The following is an 18028-nucleotide window of genomic DNA, read 5'->3' as shown; positions in this document are numbered from 1 at the left end:
ATAGCGGACCCAGCACAGAACCTTGGGGTACACTACTTATAACCGGGGACCATTCACAGTAGTAATCATTGACCACAACTCTTTGGATACGATAATGAATCCAATTTTCAATCCAATTACAAATTATATTTTTTAAACCAATAGACCTCAAATTATGTAGTCTGATCAGCAATAGTGGTTAACTGACTTTTGTTCAGTTTTTGAGGTAAATTAGACTATAACTTGATTGTTTTTCTAATTCTTGATTCATTAGGGTTAAAGGGGTATTTTTCAAAGTTGTTTTTCTTTCTTGTGATGTACGTGAAGAATATGTCACACATTGCACTCAATAATAACACAATATTCTTCCTCTAGTGGCAGCTCCAGGTACCAAACATGTTATCTTTCATATCTATATCTGTGCAAGGGATTTGGAGCTCCAAGCTATAGCTTCTATAGAGATATATTTAGAAATTAATAAGCGCACAGGGGGAATTTACTATCTATTTGAAACTGAATTCTGGTGAAAAAAGTGGCAAATTTTAGCTCACACCAACCTTTTGTGGCTTTTTGTGATTTTACGCTACTCTTGGCACCCTTTAAACAATGGGTGGGAAGGTGGGCATGGGTTACTATGTACATTAGATGCATGCCAGATTTACAAACTGTGACTTTTTTAATAGTAGAAAAAGAAGACACAAAACTGACTCAAAGCAAAAACTGACTTAAAAAATTCCACTCAAGATAAATTGCCCCCAGAAGTTTATACCTAAAAGCATGATGATAAAATATCAATATAAAGCTTCACCATAACACGATTTTCCAGGGTATGGATATTTGTGGCCTATCCTTAGAATAGGTTATCAATAACAAATTGGGGGGTGGGGGGGTGCAACACCTGGAACCTATGCCAATCAGCTGTTCGCATTCACTTGAATGGGAGCTCTGCTTCAGCTCCATTCTGTCTGTTCTTCCAGTGGCTGCTGCAAACTGCTGATAGGTAGGGGTGATGGCTGGGTATGTGACCCATACCAAATTGATATCGAAGACCTACACTTTAAGGAAAACTACTGCTTTAGATATGATCTAGTAAGATCACATATTTTCTGCCTTTATCATTTGCAGCTCATGTTATCTCATGTAATATGTATCTGCATAGTAGATATATAAACTTCTTGACTAAGGTGAGGGAGAAAGCAAAATGTAACAGTAATACCAAATTGTATGTTAATACTAAACAAAGAAAATATATTCAAAAGCCAGTACAAAGTAATTATTGCAAATTCAGCTTACAATTCCATTCTGCACACTGAAGCCCAATTGGTATTTCAGATCGGGTCTCTTGATAAGGACAGTGGTGACAGGTGGGCAGCTGACAATATTTAGTTTCAGTTGCGTTTGATTCTTAAGACCCTGCAAAAGACATGACCAAAGTAAGCTGCCATCAAACATGTATTACAATCTGCTAAAGTCTTGACACATAAAAACGAAGAAAACAAGAGTCATCATAAGCTCATGAAAAGATAAAGCTATATAAAAAAAATATTAAATAAAAGTTTAACATAACACTTACTGTAGAGTAAAGAATATCTTTTTTATTTATAGGAGAGCAATGTTATTTTGGATAAACCCTTTAACAAAGATCTTTCTCAGCATAATCTAAGAATAAAGGGGTCGGATAAGTACCATTTCTGTCTGTGGGTAGAGGTTGCTTTCGGCTGAGCTGCAATACCAGGCACAGCCTACGGACAGGAGTGGTGGTTTTGATAGACATAAACAGTGGATACTGTTTTATAATCTGATACATACAAAGCCAGAACATTGGGTAGACTACTCAGCAATCTCCACATCTTCATATGTTAAAATCTGAAAATCTCCTACAGAGCTTATATCAATGTTCTCTTATGCTGTCTGCTAGCCCATAATAACTCATGGGGAAAAATCCAGGTGAGTCTTGCAAACATTTCTAAGGAAGACATAGCTAACATCTGATTTACTCATGCTGTGGATGAGAGAGCTAATGATGGAAAACTTCACACATGACTTTCAGCTGAAGTTCTCTTTGGTAAGGTGTGTTGACCTTCAGTTGTTTCCTCATAGAGTTGAGGTAAACAAGCTGATTCCCCTTATATAGTATGGGCCACATTTACTAATGTAATTAACTAATGCACCTAGAAACAATTCGGTGCATCCAGTTTTTGAAAGATCCATGGTGCCTAGCTCACCTAGGGAGTATTGCTTAAGGAGAAAGGGTTGTGACTTAGTGGCAAAGGGGTGTAGCCCCTATAACATTTTGTGTCGTTCATAGTGTGAAAATGTTGTTAGCGCTTGCCGATAAATGATGGTTTCTGGGCAGCAGATCGTGCTGCCCAGAGACAATGCAGCTGTATGAGGTTGAGCGATGGCAATAGCAATCCTTTGTCCTCACACTGTGAAGGAGAATGCTGTATGTAAGTGCAGTGCTTCACCTCCACTGAATAAGCAGCTGACTGTCGTGAATGAAGACTTCTTTCCCCACAATCGGCTTCTAGTGGCCCTGTGTAAATCCACCTTGAGTCACTGTGAAAGATCTGGTGCAGGTCCAGACAGCCTATCTAAGGTTATTGCCCCTATGTGTCCAAACACAGGAACTTCTGCACCTACATAGGGATTTTAGCACTGTGGAAGATTTTAAAGAATAACTAAGGCTACTTTCACACTAGCATTTCTATTTTTTATTGAGATCCGTCATAGGGTTTTAATACCAGAAAAATGCTTCCGTTTTGTCCCCATTCATTGTCAATAGGGACAAAACGTACCTGAACAGAACAGAATGCTCCAAAATGCATCCCGTTCCGTTTGGTTGCATTCTCATGTCGGAGAGAAAACCGCAGCATGCTGACGTTTTCTTTCCGTCATGGGATGCGGAGCAAAACACAATCTGACACAACAGAAAACGTATCCGTCCCCCATTGACTTTCAATGGAGTTCATGACGGATCCGTCTTGGCTATGTAAAAGATAATACAACCAGATCCATTCAGAATCGATGTAGATGGTTGTATTATCAGTAACGGAAGCGTTTTTGCTGCCACTGAGGAAGGGGTAAGAGGCTCCCGAAACGCGTCTGGCGTGAAAGCTTACAACTCCCATCGGACCAACAACAACAAAAAGAGGCCTCTATACAGAGTCTGGCTAAAAACATCTGAACAATTGGAGCGCTCCAAATATAATAAGAACTTTCATCAGACTTACGGCATCAGTTCCCGCGATATCTCGCTGTGAGACACAAGCTGAAATCCCTTTACAAATCACGTGACACGCCGGCATTTGCACGAGCGTGTTGGGACAACAAGTATAGCAGCGAGTTTAACATCGGGTATGTAACTAAGCTGTAATCCGAAAGGAGAAGGTAAGACCTATCCACCTATTTACATCTAGTGTGATAGCACTTTACCTATAACCATTGGTGGAAATCAGGTCCGGACATTTAGTACCAACAAACTGTGACTATCTACCCTCACTAAGGATCCGTCTGGAGAGACGGCACCTATAACCATACGCCAACAAATGGTCTTTTCACTTATAGGAACTGCATTTTTTATCTCTATTCCTATAAAGACAATATAGATATCTATATTACTACAAATATAATTTCAAGGAATTTTATATACATCATCTTAAAGAACTTCACATGTATGCTTTTTGAGTGTCTTTTTTACTCAAACCATAGACTATTGCATGCTCATTTTACTGTGGTTCTTCAATTCCATTTTTTATTGTGTTTTCTATTGTGTTTTTAATTCAACGGTTATTAAATATTGGTGATTACTTAATCCACTATACTATTGCAGTATTCATCCACACATTTAGAGTGCCAGTCCGTATTTCCAATTTATTTCACAGCAAAACTAACTCTAAAGCATTTTTCATTAAAAAAAAGTACAGTGAAATCTCTTTGAGACGTCCACTTAAGACTTCATTGAACAGTGATCTTCTATGGCTGTGGTCTTCTCAAAGAAGTTGTGTAATATATACAGTATATATAATACTGTAGAAGGTGAAACTGGTAATCTATCACAAGAGAACTGGTTTGAATAACAGGGTGTTCTTAAATATTGTAAAAATTCATTGAAGAAAATAAATAAAGGGTAAAATGTGTGATTCAGTGTGACTTCAACACTACAACTATAATCACTCATCAATTCCTCATGACTTTGCTGACTACTCAACCTACTTTTTTCTTGCCATGCAATCATGGGCATAACTATAGCCATGGCAGGCATAGCACTTGCTATGGGGTCCAAGGGTTGGGGAAGTAGGAACAGAATTAGATGCAAGTACATTGTAGCTTTTTTTTTGGGAAATACTAATATCGAAGCTTTTTGCTATAACGTGGGTTTTCTGATATATGGTGCTATTATACATATCTTTAATTATTACTACTTATGCTACCCTTTTAATTTTCTTACACTAGGTAGTGGGTCCCATTTTTTGAATTTGGGGTCCTATGAATGATACTTAAGCCTCTGCATGAAAACTACCATATTTTATAACTACTGTGGGGTTTCGCTCTGGTAGATAGGGTAAGCGGAGGCAGTACAGAGGCAAAAGACAAGTTCTTAACGCAAAACTTCAGTGTTTATTCACACTTGAGGCAGTCTTGGTGTTTACTTCACACACACTGGAAAGTACATCTTGGTGTTACTTCACACAAATTGGAAAGTTCGTATAAGACAAGTAACCTGGATGACAGGCAGGCTTTAGGGGGCCTGTTTCCTCGGCCCATGGGTCTCAGCCCTCCAACCTGGCACCAAGGCTCTGATCCCAAAACAGAGATCCTGCTGCTGAGCCCAGCTGCCTATTTAAGGACAGCCAGGTGCTGCCTAAAACCCGGACCGGCAATTAAAATCAAGTCCAGTATTTGACCCCACCTGGCTGCAAATCAGCCCAGCAGCACACACTGGGAGGAAAATACCTGTTTTCCCAGACCATTCCCCTCACTGTGTCACACTATGTATTCATGTATTTTGTCATCCAAGTATTCTTTTATTACATCATTATTTGTAACTAGGAATCGTATTGTGATTTTTCATTCTTTATACAGTATATGAATGGAAAGCCATTCTACTGGGAATCCTGAGCAGATATATCAAATAGCCATTTAGGTCAGCCTCTGTTTCTCACTAATCTTATGTATCAGGCTGCAGAGAGCATTTTATCAATGTTCCAATCTTCCATGGCTGTACTTCCTGCTTAATTCAAAGAGCAGATAAGGCAAAGGGATGGTACAGCATGATATATCACTTTTATTATAGCGGAATAAATGGAAGCAACAACAAGTTTATATAGAAACTACCTACTTCCTATTATTGACCTGAGCCATATTTTTGCAGTACCCCATTAACTTAGCTCCAGTTTGGTTAAGGACTCTAACTACTCATGAAACAAGCTTAATACAACTTTGCAACATGTTAGCAAAACCCTTGAGAGGCTGCAATTCACATCACAGCCACTGGGTGGCCGCAACTAGATTTATATAGTGTAGATATCTCGTGACAGAATATCTGGAAATCGTGTTTAAAAAAAAAAAAAAGGTAATCGCGTGCCACACGTCTCCTGATATGTTGAGCCAAGAAGAAAGGTAAGGAAGGACACAGGTGTCTAGAGCTGGGCATCTCTGTGTACAATGCTACACAAAAAATTTAATGATAGCAGGCTTGCCCAATGTGCTGGGAAATTTCCATATAGCAGCTACAGTAATCAAATGAAACAGTACAGAAATGAAACGATGCACCGTGTTAATAGACTCTCAATGAACATTTGCTGTGTGCACTTATTTCCATTGAATGTGAGTAGATCCATATAGAAAATAGCCTTTGCACGTGACATACCTTAATTATACCTTGACAAGTTGCTAGAGGAAGGCCAACCAAGCTTGTTCCGTTTATAGACATAATCTGATCTCCAATGCTGAGTTTTCCAGAGCGTGCAGCTGGTCCCCCATTCATCATATTGGCTAGTATTACAGTAGGAAGTATTGAGCCCCATCCAGATTCCACAACAACCACTCCCAATATCTCTCCCTTGAGCTTTTCCACCTGAAGCTGATAACAAGCAAATCAAAACCATGATAATTCACTAATAAAAGTCCATAAAAGTGTTCATTAATCGTGATAAAAGGATATTGCTTACCTCTTTGCAGTTTTCAGAGTTTGAAAAGTGTATGAGGTCATCATTATACATCTCTTGTGTATTAATTATATCACTATATTCTTTTTGACTGAGGTCTTCTGGGTTGATACCATTGGCTCGTAAGAATTCCTGGTAAGCAACACTGAAAGCTTGGCCAATTGACTGTGCAATGAGCTGGGCCTGTGAAAAAAAGAAGATATGGACCAGTCTAGTAGTATTCCGGCACACGGTGATATTCTATATTACTAATACTTTCATATATTAATGACTATATTAATATTGCTACCTACACTACAAAGATTATTGGTAATAAATAATAATGTCTTGGGGAAAAATATTTTCCTTCCACTAGGTGTCACTATGTACTGTAATAAATGTTAGTTGATAATATAAAAAACTCCTAAAGAGTAATATCTCTGTGAAAATACTTCAAATACAGGTAAATATGTGTTTTTTATTTTACAGAAATCTGATGTGTAACTGTTATTAATCAATAGCAGATGGAGATTCCATTGTCTCACCTTTCTGCAGGTGCACTCTGAATTGAGGTCATTTGAAAGTCATACTAGTCATACTGTGATACTGCAGGCCATATGACTGCTATTGCTATGGGGCAGTTATTATAAAGTATGTGGTTCACATTACCATATTTGTAAAAGAATCCATTTTGTTGAGAAAGATAAGCAGTATGCTCTGTTCACACCAGCATCATGACTTCTACAATAATGTTGAGACTTCCACACTAGTGTCAAGGTTTGTAATGTGCCAGAAAAAAAAACATTTACTGCTGCATATCACTGACCTAGGATGCAGTCAATGGATTTTAGGTACTTTTGAAGGCGAGAATGTGCTATTCTTACATCTGTAATGCGTCCTTGACAGCGGATGAACCTAGTGTTAGCTGTGATTTAGTAAATGAACCCACATCTTCTCCTACAATCATTCAATCATGCAAGGCGTGTAAAACCAACGTTATTTTTACAGTTGTTACTTAATTTATTGTCTGCTATAACAGTTTTTTTTTATCTTGAAGGGTTCAAATAAAGTAACTGATTCATTAAGAATTGTATCTGGTATACAGCTAAGGCTACTTTCACACTGGCGTTTTGGTTTCTGTTTGTGAGATCCGTTCAGGGATCTCACAAGCGGTCCAAAACAGATCAGTTTTGCCCCAATGCATTCTGAATGGAAAAGGATCTGCTCAGAATGCTTCAGTTTGCCTCCGCTCAGCCTCCATTCCGCTCTAGGGGAGGACACCAAAACGTTGCTTGCAGCGTTTTGGTGTCCGCCTGATGATGCGGAGGCAAATGGATCCGTCCTGACACACAATGAAAGTCAATGGGGACGGATCCGTTTTCACTGACACAATATGACACAATAGAAAACGGATCCGTCCCCCATTGACTTTCAATGGTGTTAAAGACGGATCCGTCTTGGCTATGTTAAAGATAATACAAATGGATTGGTTCTGAATTGATGCATGCGGTTGTATTATCGGTGTGGATCTGTCTGTGCAGATCCATGACGGATCTGCACCAAACGCGAGTGTGAAAGTAGCCTAATGAGAAATATATAGCATAAAATCACTTCTCTTCTGTTGGCTAAGGCCTCAGATACTGAAGGGCTGCTTGGCTGGGCCCCCTTGACACCGTGGGCCCCGTAGTAACCACTAAGGCTGCTAAACTGTAGTTATACCCTGTTGAGGACAAGTATTGCTCATAGTACTTTAAGCGCTTTAAAGGTTCTCTATGCTTTTCTGGGCCATTACAATCACAATATTGGGTCTTTTGTTATCTTCGCTGTCTGAATAGTGAGTACAATACTGGAAAACCGAGTTTGAACCCTTAAAGGGATTGTCAGATTTTTTTATATTGATGGCCTCTACTCAGGATAGGTCATCAATATCAGATCGGCAGGAGGGCTACTTCAAGAACTCCTGCCAATCAGCTGTTTGAAGAGACTTCATCAGTGGTTACCTGCTCACCATCACAACTGCAGCGGCAAGCAGGTGTAATTACATCTCCACCTTCCCCACTCACTTCAATGGGACGGCTCCTTCCTATTCACTTGAAGCCAGAGCTGTCCCACTGAAGTGAATGGGACGTAGGAGTTTTAATTACACCTGCCTGCAGCTGTAGTTCTGATGGCGAGTAGGTAAAAAATGAAGAGAAGACTATTAAAAAAAAAGCTATTTGAAAGTTCTTTTGGTTATTTTTTACATCACTCATGTTTCATAAATGAATTGCTCAGGTTATTATGGTCATGTGGATACTTAATATGGTTATTATTTTATTTTTATTAAATGTGTATGCAATACATTGTATTTTACACTAAATTATGGCAATATTCTTTTGGTGGGGTTGTGATTTTTATTTTTTACTACATTAAATATAGAGATAAGCGAATTTCTTAAACGTTCGATTTGGCTGAATTTCACAAAAAAATTTGCTTTGTGATGAATTACTTCGTCACAAAGCGCATTTTTTTGTAAGTAGCGGGTGCAATGACAGGGAGCTGCGATAGCGTCGCCCCCGTCATTGTACCCCTTCAGATGCCGCGTTCATACATGATTGCAGCATCTGAGTGTAAAATTAACAATAAAATTTTTTTTAATCAAACTTACCGTTTGCTCACGACGGGCCGGCCTCCATCTTGCTTGAAGATCTTGGCCGAAATCCGGTGCAGTGCAAGATTATGTCATCACACCGGCTGACGATAAAGGCTGGAGGCCCCTCGCGAGCAAATGGAGGATTTCAGGTTGGTTATGTCCATCAGTTATTGTTAGCTAAAATCAAGTGTGGGTCAAAATCACAGAACAGGTGCAGATCTTTCCATTATACCTTATCTCTGTGTAGGATTCACTACTGGTTTTGGCTCACAATAAGGCCTCTTTCACATGAGCGTGTCCGGATTAGGTCCGGATGCGTCCCGGTGCATTGCGGCAAACCCGCGCGAGTAGGTACGCAATTGCAGTCAGTTTTGACTGCGATTGCGTTCCGTTGTTCAGTTTTTATCGCGCGGGTGCAATGTGTTTTGCACGCGCGTGATAAAAAACCGACTGTGGTACCCAGACCCGAACTTCTTCACAGAAATTCAGGTTTGGGTTCAAGGTTGTGTAGATTGTATTATTTTCCCTTATAACATGATTATAAGGGAAAATAATATCATTCTGAATACAGAATGCATAGTAAAATAGGGCTGGAGGGGTTAAAAAAAAAAAAAAAAAAATTTAACTCACCTTAATCCACTTGTTCGCGCAGCCGGCATCTCTTCTGTCTTCATCTGTGAGGAAAAAGACCTTTGATGACGTCACTACGCTCATCACATGGTCATTCACATGATCCACCACTATGGTGATGGATCATGTGATGAGCGTAGTGACGTCACCACAGGTCCTTTACCCAGGTCCTGAAGAAAGAAGACAGAAGAGATGCCGGCTGCGCGAACAAGTGGATTAAGGTGAGTTAAAATATTTTTTAAAATTTTTTAACCCCTCCATCCCTATTTTACTATGCATTCTGTATTCAGAATGCTATTATTTTCCCTTATAACTATGTTATAAGGAAAAATAATAATGATCGGGTCCCCATCCCGATCGTCACCTAGCAACCGTGCGTGAAAATTGCACCACATCCGCACATCACGCAACGTGAAAAAACGTACAAAGAGGAGCATGCTGCGATTTTCATGCAACGCACAGGTGATGCGTGAAAATCACCGCTCATGTGCACAGCCCCATAGAAATGAATGGGTCAGGAGTGCAGGTGCAATGCGTTCAACTCACGCATTGCACCAGCGCGGAAATCTCTCCCGTGTGAAAGGGGCCTAAGGCTACATGCACACGACCGTATGTATTTTGCGGTCTGCAAATTGCAGATCTGCAAAAAAACGGATGACGTTCCGTATGGCATGGATCCATTGTAATAATGCCTATCCTTGTCCGCAAACTAGAAAAAAATAGGACATGCACTATTTTTTTTGCGGGGCAACGGAACGGACATACTCATGCGGACAGCACACTGTGTGCTGTCCGCGTTTTTTGTGGACCCATTGAAATGAATGGGTCCGCATCCTATCCGCAAAAAAAATGGAACGGACACAGAAACAAACAACGTTAGTGTGCATGCAGCCTTAGGATTGCAAAACACATACGGTCGTGTGCATGTAGCCTTACTGTTAACATGTCTTTTAAAATTTCATTCTGCTGGTATTAAAAGGTATGTACTGGGATTTATACCGTTGCTCTGAATTGAAGCATTAATTTTTGTGCAGAAAGGTTTTCTAAAGGTTAAATTGAATGTATTATAGTTATCCCAATATCAATATGTTTCTCAGCATAGTAAAAAAAAATGAACACAAGCTTCACATTAACTTCTGTAGCCTACAAAGTCACAGCGACTGCAGGATTCTGCAAATAATGTGGCACAGCCTTATTATTCTTATTGATGTAATGTGTTCCTTCTATGGCAAAGCCGATTCGTCCCCTGGGGTATGGAGATTATCTCCACACAACACATTTTATGACTGCAGGCAATAGGAATATATCCAACGTGAGAAAACAAAAATATAATTGGTATATTGCAGAGACTAGAGAGAGTGTGTTCTAATAGAGTTCGTTTTATTAAATATAATCTTTGGGCACAAAGAGTGGTGGGAGATTTCACAATGGCAATTATAGCTTACTCAAACATTGTCTATCTGAAGAAGGTATTTAATCAGAATTAGGGCACGCCGCATGTCCTGGTCTGTCGAGAACAATAAATCCATGAATGGAAATTTTCTTCAATGAAAATTCAGTGCTCAGTCTTACTGCGTAACTACAAAAATAAATAGGTCAAAAGCTTTTAGATAAACCATTGAAGACACAGAACTGAGTGAACCAAATGCAGTCAAAAGTACAACTGAAGAGCCTTAACCACTGTGGGGATTCGCTTTGGTAGACAGGACAAGCGGACGCAGTATAGAGGCAAAGACAAGTTTGTAACTTAAAAACTTCAGTGTTTTATTCACACTTATGGCAACAAAACAGTATGACAGTCCATTTGCAGTTTTCGTGTTCGTTCACACCTAGACAGTTCAAACAGCAAAACAGTCACCTGTTATCCTAGGTGTTAGTTCACACCCGATCGGCATTGCGCAGGATGTAGCAGACCTCCCAAACAGGCCTCCAGCCTAGCACACGGCTCAGATCCCAATCCAGCGATAGCCAGAGCTCCTCTGTCAGAGAGAGGTAATTACCACCAGCTGACACTGCTGTCTATTTTTTTTTTATATAGGCCAGTCAAGACCCGGCCTGGAATGTGGGGAGTAGTCACCCACCCAGCACTTTGACTACTCCCAGTAAAAGCCGTCCCGGATCAGCTATTACAGCTATACTAAATAGCGAGGTGTCAAGCAGCAACTGCTGCTGACACATGAAAACTGGCTCTTACTGCACCGAGGCTAGGAACCTCGGTGACACATTCCTACCGTCAACGACGATCTCTTGCACCTTCCTACATACTTCCCCCCTTTGTTCAACCCTGAGGGGGTGAACACTTGCCAGACAGTGTACCCGGGACAGGGCACCTGCGTTTCCCTGCAATCGGTCTGCCCTGTGTTCCACTGAGAACTTGAAGTTCTGTAATGACAAGAACCATCTGATGACCCGAGCATTCCTCTCTTTGACCTGGCTCATCCACTTGAGAGGGGAGTGGTCGGTCACCAGACGGAACTTTTTCCCAACAAAAAACAGCGGAGAGACTCGAGTGCCCACTTGATGGTGAGGCACTCTCTCTCCACTATACTGTACCTGGTCTCGGCTGGGGTGAGTTTGCAGCTCAGGAAAACAACGGCATGTTCCTTCCCATTGATTTCCTGAAAGAGTACAGCTCCGAGGCCTACTTCAGAGGCATCGGTCTGTACCACAAACTCCCTCTTGAAGTCTAGCGTCACCAAAATAGGTGACTCGCACAGGACCGACTTCAACGCGGAAAAAGCCTCTTCCGCCTGGTCATTCCAGCGGACCATCACAGACTTCCGTCACTTCAAGAGCCCTGTCAACGGAGCCGCTAAAGTGGCAAAATGGGGAACGAACCCTTATAATAGCCCACCATTCCCAGGAACGACTTTACTTGCCTTGTGATGACAGGACGGGGCCAATTCCGAATCGCCTCTATTTTATTCACTTTGGGTTTGATAACTCCACATTCCCAGGTACCTAGTCTCCTCTAACTCTATCGCACATTTCTTTGGGTTAGCAGTCAGTCCAGCCTTCCTAAGCGAGTCCACTACAGCCTGCACTTTGGGTAGATGACTTTCCCAGTTGGTACTGTGGATGAAAATATCGTCCAGGTAAGGCTACTTTCACACTCGTGTTTGGTGCGGATCCATCTTGTATCTACACAGACGGATCCACACCAATAATGCAAACGCTTGTATCCGTTAATAAGGGATCCGTTCGCATTTTCTCGATCATAAAAAAAAGTCTAAGTCAAAACGGATCCGTCTTGACTTACATGGAAAGTCAAAGGGGGACGGATCCATTTTCAATTGCACCATATTGTGTCAGTGAAAAACGGATCCGTCCCCATTGACATACATTGTAAGTCAGGACGGATCCGCATAGTCAGACGGTCACCAAAACGCTGCAAGCTGCGTTTTAGTGACCGTCTAAAAAACGCAAGGGAGACCAAACGCAGCCAAATTGATGCATTCTGAACGGATCCTTATCCATTCAGAATGCATTGGGGCTGAACTGATCAGTTTTGGGCCGCTTGTGAGAGGCCTAAAACTGATCTCACAAGCGGACCCAGAAATGCCAGTGTGGAAGTAGCTTTAGTCGAAGCGTATCGACGATGTGGACGCAGCACAATGACCATTAGCCATTAAAAAGTGGCAGGGGCGCCATGCAGACCAAAGAGTAACACCAGTACAGCCCCTCTGGTGTGATGAAGGCAGTTTTTTATTTGGCAGCCTCCATCATGGGTACCTGCCAGTACCCTTTGGTGAGGTCCAAAACAGAAAATCACCGGGCTTGGCCTAACCTCTCAATAAGCTCATCCACCCGAGGCATAGGATATGCATCAAACTTAGAGATCTCATTTAGTTTTCGGAAATCGTTACAAAATCAGAGTGTCCCGTCCGGCTTGTGTATTAACACTATAGGACTAGCCCACTCACTTTTAGACTCCACAATGACGTCTATCCTCAGCATCATCTACACTTCCTCTGAGATGGCTTGTCGCCGAGCCTCGGGTATCTGGTATGATTTTAGCCGGACTTTTGCATGAGGCTCAGTGACAATGTCATGCCAAATTGTGAAAGTGCACCCAGGGAGATCTGAAAACATATCCGTGTTCCAGCTAATAAACTCCCTGGCCCCCTGAGCCTGCTTAGAGGAGAGGCTGTCAGGAATTCTTACTGTGGCAGTGTCTCTTCCCTTGCTTCAGACAGAGGGGCCAAAACCGCTTCCCCTAGAAAACCTGGCCGCGGGCTGTCTTCAGTACAGGTTTCCCTATCTTTCCACAGTTTGAGTAGATTCACATGGTACACTTGCTCCAGCTTTCGCCTTCCTGGCTGGTGTACCTTGTAATTTACCTCATAGGGCCCCTGCCACCTGGCCAGGAACTTACTGTCCACGGTCGGCACCAGAACCAAAACCCGATCACCCGGGTTAAAGATCCGGACCCAAGCCTGCCGATTATAGATCCGACTCTGGGCTCTCTGAGCGGCCTCCATATGCTCCCTGACAAGAGGCAAAACAGTCTCTATCCGCTGTTGCATCTTGGTAACATACTCAAGAACAATTTTATGCGGAGAGGGTTGCTATTCCCACGCCTCTTTGGCTACGTCCAACAAACCACGAGGGTGTCTGCCATACAGCAATTGGAAGAGCGAGAACCCAGTAGAGGCCTGGGGTACCTCTCGCACTGCGAACATGAGATAGGGCAGAAGAAGATCCCAGTCCTTTCCATCTTTAGACACTACCCTTTTTAACATGGTTTTCAGTGTTTTGTTAAACCTTTCAACCAGACCGTCCATTTGCGGATGGTACACGGACGTCCGTAACTGTTTAATATGCAGCAACTTACAGAGTTCCCTCATGACCTTGGACGTAAAAGGGGTCCCCTGGTCAGTCAGAACCTCTTTAGGTAGCCCCACGCAGGAGAACATCTCCATTAGCTCCTTAGATATAAGTTTAGCCGATGTATGTCGCAGTGGCACCGCCTCCGGGTACCGAGTGGCGTAGTCTAGGACAACCAAGATGTGTTGGTGTCCTCTAGCGGACTTCGGTACTTGGCCTACAAGGTCCATAGCGATTCACTCAAACGGTACCTCGATGATCGGTAGAGGTACCAAGGGACTACGGAAAAGGTGCCGGGGGCTAGTTGCCTGGCAGGTCGGGCAAGACTTACAGAATTCGTCCACCTCCCTAAACACACTGGGCCAATAAAACCGTTGTAGTATCCGGTCCTGTGTTTTCTGCATTCCCAGATGACCCCCAAGAACATGTTGGTAAGATAACTCTAACATGAGTTTGCGATAAGCCTGGGGCACCACCAACTGTTCAATGGGTTCATCCCGCAGCTGGTTTACCCGATACAACATATCCTGATGAACCACAAAACGGGGGAACACCGACTCTGCCCCAGCTTGTTGTAGTTCACCATCTACTATTAATACATTTTCCCAGGTTCGAGAAAGGGTTGGGTCCCGGTGTTGTGCAGTACCAAAGTTATCCCCGGAGACATTGAGGTCTGCAAGCTCAGGCCCCGGCAGCAAGTCCTCCACGTCTCCCATCATTACACTCAGTGGGGTTGTCTCCCCCTCTTCCACTGAAGTGGCGGTCACCCCTACAGCTGGCCCTTTGTCCTCGGCTTCCCAGGGTTCTGGGCTCCCCCCGGAGCAAGGCCACTCTGCTGGGGTTACCCCTGCCTCATGGGCATCAGTCACTTCCGTAGCAGGCCACAGTGCCAGGAACCCGGGAAGTCTCTCCCGATTATAAGTTCGTAGTGTAAGTTTGTGGCAACTGCCATTTCGTGAGTCCACCTGCTGGCCCCAGTGGTTATAGACACCAGGGCGGTGGGATAGTCTTTTAAGTCCTCATGAATGCACATGACCCCAAATTTCCGGCCTGTATACTCAGCGGACCATACCAGGGGAGCCCTTACTAGAGACACCAGACTCCCTGAGTCCAGCAGGGCCTCCCACTTCCACCTGGCACAAGTGATTTTGAGTTTCTGGGGTACCCGCTGTACAAAGCTTCCTGGCATATAACGACTGACGGAAGCCATAGTTCGTGTCCATAGGTTCCACCTGATGTGGACTGTCACCTTATACATGGCCAGGCTCCCGACACCGTTAGCAGACTATCGGAGCCAGGTTCACAGGGGGTACATCCCAGGCGGGTTTGGTTGGCACAAGTCGCCGGGTCAGGGGTTCAGATTTATGGGATTTGACTGCCACCTCCCAAAAGAACCCCCCTGTAGATTCCGGGTAGCCTCATAGCGTTCCACCAGGTCGACCATCTCAAGGGCATTACCTGGAGAGACCTGGCCGATCCATTGCTGCAGAGGGGGTGGCAAATCCCTCCAGAACATATCAGCCAATATTCTGTCCAGCATAGCCATGGGACTCAGCACATCAGGCTGTAGCCACTTTTGCAAAAGGTGGAGTAAGTCATAATACTGGGGTCTCACGGATGCCAGAAACAGAGCGACGACCTCAGCCCACTGGTCTCGGGGTAGCTTCTCCCTTGTTGCCACTTTCTCGTACATTGGCAGGTAGGTTTCGATGTCATCTGCGGGTGCCATCTTAGGAATCGCCGCACGGACTGCCTTCCGGCATCGTGGACGCTCTGGGTTGCTCCTGCTGTCTGCAAAGCCATCATGTGTTGTAGCAGCAAGTGGCTGGTCTCTTGCTGCTGCTTGTTAGCCTCCCGTTGTTGCAGGTTTGTCTCTCGCTGCTGCAGATTAGCCTCCATAAGGACTTCGCAACAGCCTCCATTTTGTCGTGGGACACGGGTTGTAATACCGCTCGTATGATGTATGACATACAACCGTGACCAAAAATGCAAACCAAAAAATATTTCGGCATTCACACCAGCCTCACGGCTCTTGTCCGCATCCTCCACCAATTGTGGGGATTCGCTTTGGTAGACAGGACAAACCGATGCAGTATAGAGGCAAAGACAAGTTTGTAACTTAAAAAGTCAGTGTTTTATTCACACTTATGGCAACAAAACAGTATGACAGTCCATTTGCAGTTTTCGTGTTCGTTCACACCTAGACAGTTCAAACAGCAAAACAGTCACCTGTTATCCTAGGTCAGGGATGGCCAACCTGTGGCTCTCCAGCTGTTGCAAAGCTACAACTCCCAGCATGCCCAGACAGCCTACAGCTATCAGCCTACAGCAGGGAATTGTGTGAGTTGTAGTTTTACAACAGCTGGAGAGCCGCAGGTTGGCCAGCCCTGTCCTAGGTGTTAGTTCACACCCGATCTGCATTGTGCAGGACGGAGCAGACCTCCCAAACTCAGGCCTCCAGCCTAGCACACGGCTCAGATACCAATCCAGCAATTGCCAGAGCTCCTCTGTCAGAGAGAGGTAATTACCACCAGCTGACACTGCTGGCTAGGTTTTTTATATAGGCCAGTCAAGACCCGGCCTGGAACGTGGGGAGTAGTCACCCACCCAGCACTTTGACTACTCCCAGTAAAATCCGTCCCGGATCAGCTATTACAGCTATACTAAAAAGCAAGGTGTCAAACAGCAACTGCTGCTGACACATGAAAACTGGCTCTTATTCCACCAAGGCTAGGAACCTTGGTGACACATACCTTCCATCAACGACGGTCCCTTGCTCCTTCCTACACCACCTCTACCACTACCTCTTAAAACAGATGATCGGCTGCGGTGCTGGAAGTCAGACCCCCACCAATCTGATATTGATGACTGAGGATTAGTCATCAATAAAGTAGAACTGCACAAACCCCTTAAATATAAAAAAGGCATCATTATGAAAAAATATTTTCTGCCTAAACATTTTCATGATGCCTACTTGTTCTCACTGGATGGAAACATACCAGTATGCAGTAAGGATATGTTCACACAGCAGATTTTTGATGCCGTCAAAATACAGCACATACTGCACATCAGAAATTGCAACAGTTTCTGACGGTGTTGTTCACTTTAAATGTTGTGGACCTACTCAGGGCTTAGCTCCATTATATAGAGTTAAACTACGACTGCACATCAAGAGTAATCCATGTAGACACTGCACCAAGAAGGGACATGTGAACTGTAGCGCTGCCTTCCATTGAAAACAATGGAAGGCAGATGGCACTTAGTGTCCACCGGAATTCTGGTGCAGTGGCCATGCCAGAATTCAGGTGACATAAACCACAGCATGAACAGACCCTTAGGCCTCCTCATACATTTGAGAGTTGGTTACAATATAAAAGCTAGAGTTCAATACAAGGGAGAGATGTGTGCTGCTGCTAATGGTGTACAATCAATGGAGGAAGACCACATAGGTTCTATGGAACCTAAAGGGTTGAGGGTCCCAACAGGGCCAAACAGCCCTTCCCCCTTTTCAGTGCTATAAGGAGTACCTGCTCTTTGATATAGAGTCATGGTTCAGCCTCTCCTCCTTTTGGAGGCTGCTCTCAGTTGAGCGGGGTTAGCCACTGATCGGCCTGTGACCACAGAGCTGAAAGCAGTGCAGAAACGATGTGGTTCTTGGCTTCCAGGCACAACATCCGCAGCACAGCATGGCAACGTCTTACCTGGGACGTAGAATAGGTTCTGGGGAGCTTGGGTGGCGCAGCAGAAGAGGCGGTAGCAGTGGAAAAGGAGGACTCAGCTGAGGAGGAGATGGAGGATGGAGTAGGAGGAG

General features: G+C 43.6%; 1 protein-coding gene across 2 annotated transcripts in view; it reads right to left on the bottom strand.

The window, feature by feature from the left end:
* Positions 1 to 18028, bottom strand: part of APBA2 (amyloid beta precursor protein binding family A member 2) — a 496602-nt gene that overhangs the window by 90726 nt on the left and 387848 nt on the right. For both annotated transcript variants that reach the window (XM_040413847.1, XM_040413848.1), the window contains 3 exons: positions 6153 to 6332; positions 5852 to 6064; positions 1273 to 1392 (listed from right to left, as the gene is read on the bottom strand). In XM_040413847.1, coding sequence (XP_040269781.1) covers positions 1273 to 1392; positions 5852 to 6064; positions 6153 to 6332 — 513 coding nt within the window. The remainder of the gene's footprint in view (positions 1 to 1272; positions 1393 to 5851; positions 6065 to 6152; positions 6333 to 18028) is intronic.

Source organism: Bufo bufo, chromosome 1, assembly GCF_905171765.1.
Source record: "Bufo bufo chromosome 1, aBufBuf1.1, whole genome shotgun sequence".
Lineage (NCBI taxonomy): Eukaryota > Metazoa > Chordata > Amphibia > Anura > Bufonidae > Bufo > Bufo bufo.
Note: the sequence above shows the minus strand (reverse complement) of the source record. Positions and strands in the feature narration are given on the sequence as shown.